The sequence below is a fragment of the Salmo trutta genome, chromosome 9, assembly GCF_901001165.1.
Source record: "Salmo trutta chromosome 9, fSalTru1.1, whole genome shotgun sequence".
Classification (NCBI taxonomy): Eukaryota; Metazoa; Chordata; class Actinopteri; order Salmoniformes; family Salmonidae; genus Salmo; species Salmo trutta.
The window spans coordinates 19,134,013-19,140,012 of record NC_042965.1 but is presented as its reverse complement, the minus strand read 5'-3'; the positions used below and the strand labels follow the sequence as shown (position 1 = coordinate 19,140,012).

General features: G+C 42.2%; 1 protein-coding gene across 3 annotated transcripts in view; it reads right to left on the bottom strand.

The window, feature by feature from the left end:
• Nucleotides 1-205: 205 nt before the first annotated feature.
• LOC115200114 (anthrax toxin receptor 1) overlaps nt 206-6,000 on the bottom strand; it is a 44,043-nt gene continuing 38,248 nt past the window's right edge. For all 3 annotated transcript variants that reach the window (XM_029762858.1, XM_029762860.1, XM_029762859.1), the window contains one exon: nt 206-1,466. In XM_029762858.1, coding sequence (XP_029618718.1) covers nt 1,056-1,466 — 411 coding nt within the window. In that variant the 3' untranslated portion in view covers nt 206-1,055. The remainder of the gene's footprint in view (nt 1,467-6,000) is intronic.

Sequence of the window (6,000 nt, the reverse complement as noted above, 5' to 3'; positions counted from 1 at the left end):
TATTTCATAGTTTTGATGTCTTTACTATTTTCTACATTGTAGAATAATAGTGAACAAAGAAAAACCCTGGAATGAATAGGTGTGTCCAAGCTTTTGACTGGTACTGTATGTTTTATCAGTTATTTCCCTGTGCTTCCTTTTGCCATTGAAATGCTCAGACTGATCGTGTGGGTGTGTAGATAAAAAAAAAAAGGTTTAACAGTTCTTACACAAAAAGGACATTATAATCATTTTCAACATTTCAGAGTGTAATTTCGACATTATAGTGTAGAATACTAAAAATACTGCATTGCCCATTTAAAGGCTCAATAAGGCACTAAAACATCTTCTATGCTGACATTATGCAAACTTGCCATTGACTTGACAATAATTGTGCAGTGCAGCAGGGTGATTGGCACTGGGACTTTGTGATTCATTGAGATATTACATTTACTGGATTTAGTTTGGCTAATCTCTAAAGAAACTACCACTGGCAAAATATCTTTCCCCTGCTCATAATAACTTATTTGTCTGTGAGAAACAAATATTAAATGTATAAAATTCAGACTGATACATTATTGGAATGTCATTTGGAGACATCGCTCCATTTTGTTCTGAATATAATACCTCTGCCAACTCTCTAGAGCCTTAATTTTTTGAAAAAGAGGCAACCATCCAACACTTGGCTTTGCTTTGTCACAACGATATCCATCCATTCTTCTGTTGGTTCTAGAATGGAAGAGATGAGCTTAGCCCTCATGACCTTGACAAAGTAACAGACCTGGCCATCTATGGACAACATAGATGTATTTCTATGAGAAAAGCTGTCCATCAGGAGACATCTGTAGGACCTTAAGTACAACTTATCTTTGTACTGTTGACCTAGATGTGTACATGGGCCACTGTAGACAAATAGTTGACAAGTCATCAGCTGGTTGTTTGTGGTGTGAGCCACACAGATATCCTGACTGGCAGTGGAATGAGGGGACAGTCAAAGATTTAGGGGAGACAGGACAAATTCCTGTTGATCTTCCTTGTCCTAGAATGAGGGGACGTGTCCCTCTCTCTTCCAATCACTACTGAGGATCTACAGATGGGCATGGTGGTGGGCGGGTTGGAGGTGGTGGAAGGGAGCCTCGTCCTGGTGGAGGGGGTAGAGTACCGGTTGGGGATGCAGGTGGTGAAGGGGAGGGGGGGCACATAGGAGGAGGGGGTATATACAGAGTGGTTGGAGGAAGGGCTCGAGTTGGAGGAGTGTAAGGTGGAGGTGTAATGGTAAAAAAAGGAGGGGGTGTTGAGGGCAGTGTGGAGGTGGAGGATGGAGAAGGGGATGCTGGGGGGCTGTTGGGGGGAGGGGGGAGCATGCCTTGGGGAGGCGGTGGACTACATCCTCTTGGAGGGGTGTAGATGGGGGCTGAGTGATGGTTGTAGTGGGGGTAGCGAGGAGGAGAATTGAACTTGACCCGGGTGAAGTTCATGCATCGGCCCTGAAACGTAAGACAGAGACAAGGTGAGAAAAACGCAATGTACTACTTCTGAATCCACTGGTCTGTTGTAGAGGTGGTGTGCTTCATAGTAAAAGGCAATAAAAAGGTATGCATTATCCAGTCTCCATACATATATAAAGCCCCGTTTACACCTGCCGCTAACATGCGTCCTTCATCCTGATCTTGCCCATTTATACAAAATCAGTTCCCAATGTGTCTTTTAAATCGACTACACCTGTCTAAAATGGTGGGCACATCAGAATAAGGAAAAGATCAGGGCAAATGACGCATGTTAGAACCAGGTATAAAAGTGGCTTGAGAGACAGAGCTCATGATTAAAATTAGGAAAGTCAGTCACATTGATGTTCCACAGACACCAGTGACAAGACACATCACAGGAGGTTGGTAACACCTTAAATTGGGAAGGACGGGCTCGTGGTAATGGCTGGAGCGGAATCAGTAGAATGGTATCAACTACATCAAGCACGTTTGCCGCATTCCATTCGCGCCGTTCCAGCCATTATTATGAGCCGTCCTCCCCTCAGCAGCCTCCACTGACACACATTTTATTTTATTGCTTTGTCAGGTGAGCTGGTCAGTTGAATTTGCTGTTAAATAAAAAAAATAAAAGCTGGAACATCGCTACACTAGATGTTCCTACATTATGGCAACCAACTTTTTAAGGGCATGTACATTGTCCGTTGTCCACACTTGTTTCATATCGCTGGGTTGGGGAGACAAACACACATTCTCTGATTCATGTCTGCATAGTGTCAGCGCTAAATCCAAAGAAATATCCTTACTGCAAAAAAAATGTACTCAAAAGAAGATATTTGTGATGCTATCCCATGCTAAACAATGTCAAAGTCCTAATCCTTAAAAGGACAAAGAGCAGAGAGTACCTATGATTTAAGATTCATGTATTTATATTCTAAACATGGAACATTAGGAAACACCAACATAAAAAGTGTCTTAATAGGGTGTTGGGTCACCACAAGCCAGAACAGCTTCAATGCACCTTGGCATAGATTCTACACGTTTCTGTAACACTATTGGAATGTCTACTGCTGACTACCAGAATTTTGGTATCTTATAAGGATTTTATGTAATTATCACAAGACATCTAGTGTTTAGTTTATTAATTCAACCATTTTTAAAAAACAAGCAAATACAAAACTTAAAGCTATAAATGCACGAGTAAAATCATTGAGGATAAAGTCGGACTTATTTCCATTGTGGTCTTCTTGAGACAAGATGGCTAGGCAAGATCCAACACGGTTGCACAGAGTATGACAGCAAGATGATAATAAAACAAAAACAAAGCAGAAGAACATATCTCATCATTGCAATTACATCCTATGGTACATTCTAATGGGCACAGAAGGCATCAAACAGTTTTTTACTTTATTTTTGAAACTGCCCACAATGGACAGTTTTTATGGGCAGAGGCAATTCCTCTCCGAGGCTCCAGTAAACAAGAAAATACCTTTCCCAGCATTACTCCTGAACCTGTATAAGCACACATTTGCAACACCTGATCAGGTGCTGTGAGTATGCATCTCTAACATGGGGAAAGTAATCAGTTAGACATCTGGGCGCAGAACCATAAATACTCCTGTAAACCAAAACCAGTCCATGGACTCACTTTCAATACTACCCTGATCAGCTTGTTCTGGGCAATCTGAAGCATCCCCTTCAGAAGCTTAGATAAGCCCCCAAACCAGGAAGTACTAGCGTAGTTAAAAATGGCATTGAACGAGGGCAGCGGCTAACACTCATGGAGTCGTTGACAAACCGCTTGGACTTTTTAGCCAAAAACACAGTCCTGGCATTAACCTTCCCTAGCACTTTAGTGGCCATGCTCACACCTCCCAGTCTTACATCAAGGATGCGTCCCAGGTAGCTAACAGAGATTTTAGTAGTCAGCACTTCACCCCCTAACTCCACTCTGATTTCAGAGGACCGACACAATTTAGGTCTGGACCCAAAAATAACTGCCTCAGTTTTACTTAAGTGCAGCTTATTATCTCTAAGCCATTTGCTAATGTTAGTAAGCTCTGTGCTAAGTATGCTCTCCAACATATTTTTTACTTTTATGAGACAACATAAATGTATAGTCATCCTCAAAGGAAAAGACGGCAAGAACAAGCATTGTTCATATCGTTTATAACAGTAGAGGCCCAAGCACGCTCCCTTGCGGAATGCCACAACTCATTGGTTTTGTCAGAGACAGTGAACCATTAACCTCTTCCACTTGCTCCCTACCTGACATGTAGGACTTTACCCAGCCTAGAGGGATACTGCTTAACCCTAGTGCCTCTAGTTTGGAGATTAGGAGACAGTGGTTAACTGTATCAAAGGCCTTCTGTTGGTCAAGCAGTCCCATTCCACAGAGATTTCCCTCATCAATCTCTTTCCTGATGAAGTCAGTCAAGCAAAGTAGATGTGAAAGTGGAGTATGTTTTTCTAAACCCTGACTGAAAATCATACATTGGACTTTGTTGACATATTCATAAATGTGCTTATGTACAAATCTCTCCAGGATCGTTGATGGTATACTGAGGATAGATACAGGCCTATAATTCCCAGGGTCAGACTTTATCCCCTTATACAGAGGTATAACTTTAGCTTGTTTCGTCCCTGGGAAAGATGCCTTGTTCAACAGAGAGATTAACAATATGGGTAATAATCTCAGCAGAATCTCTAAGAAACCTCGCAGGAATATTATCCAGGCCTGTGGTTTTTGAGCATTTAAGCTTGGCTAGTGTACTGGCTATTTTAGCTGTTGCTACCTTTGCAAAAGAGAAAGTTTGAGAGAAGTCTGCATAGCCTTCCCTGTGGCTCAGTTGGTAGAGCATGGTGTTTGCAACGCCAGCATGGTGTGTGCAACGCCAGGGTTGTGGGTTTGATTCCCACGGGGGGCCAGTACAAAAAAAAGAAAATGTATGAAATGTATGCATTCACTACTGTAAGTTGCTCTGGATAAGAGCATCTGCTAAATGACTAAAATGTAAATGTAAAAATGTACTTATTGACTTGGTTGTTTCCATACAAACCAGAACTGGTGACCAGCTTACTGGCAACAGAAGTTAATAAAAAAAGAGTTAAATTCATTGGCAACTTCTGCTTTTCCATCTCCCCCCTGATGTTCAGTCCAATACCGTTTAGTTTGTTTTTGGTAGTACTACTACAGCATAGTTCCTTAAAATGATTTCCAAAGCTTTTTAGGGTAATTTTTGCTCTAAATGATTTTAAAATCAGCAAAGTAACCCCACTTAGCTTCATCCATCCTTCTCTGTGCTTCATTTCTGTGACGTTTATATAGGAGAAAAATCAGGCTGCTCTTGAGTTCTTAAATGCCTTATTCCTTGCTTTGATAGATTCTAGAATGTCATGATTAAAACAAGGGCCCGCTCTGCTTTACCCTGACCCGTCTTAGGGGAGCCATCACATTCACCACATCAAGGAATCTACATTTTGCTTCCCAGGCACTGTCTACCCCTACACTATCCAGCACAGGTGACCAGTCAAGTTTACCCACTTGCTCCCTAAATATTTCAACACAGTTGTCTAACAGTTTAGTGACACCTAAATATATCTTTAAAAACTCTCCTTGTGCAAAATTTTGTAAAAATATCTATTACTCTGAAAAATGTTGGATTTATCAGACATTAATATTAAGTCAATGGTACTTTGCACTGTTTTATATACCCTGGTGGGATCTTTTATCATTTGGGTCAGAGCAAATTATCTACAGAAGTGCATAAATACATTGTAGGTTGGGCTATCCATTTTGCAGACATCATTATTGAAATCCCCTAACAAAATGATTTCCTTCACCAGGGAATCACTACACAGTTTGACAATTTAGAGACCTTAATAGAATGCATTCTGATTGGCAGCCCGTAACACACCCAACAAAAATCGGCTTGTTATTGGGAAACCAGACATCCAGCAAGACAATGTCCACATCATCGATTAAATCCAAACTGACGTTATAAGCAATATTCGAGCTTACAAAGGCAAATATACCCCCACCGTTCTGATTCCGATCCTTCCTGACAGAGTAATTGCCCATCTCAATTTCTGAGTCACGAACAGATGAATCCCACAGTCTCTGTAAAACATAAGTCACCCACCTCTGATTTGCGAACAAACAGGCATATCTCATCAATCTTCGGTAGTAGGCTTCTGACGTTTAAATGGAAACCTCGCTGAATTCCCGATCCACTTGTAACCGCCTCCCGCTGCACTGCCTCTGCTGCTATGGAGCACCCCTCCCCAGGTGCACGCATTGCCAGCTCACCTACAGCTGCTCTGTTGTCCTCACCACCACGTCCCCCGCCTCTGGTGGCTGTGCGCTGCGGTGGAGCCCCCCTCCATCCTAGGTGAGTCCTCTGGTCCCACTCCACCTTCGATGCTCACACACCCCGCGGTACAGCACACCGACAGCGAAGGTAAGTTTCATTGACCCCATGCCCAAAACTAGGACAGCTGCATTTTAGATGAATCAACTGCACGCATTCCAAACATA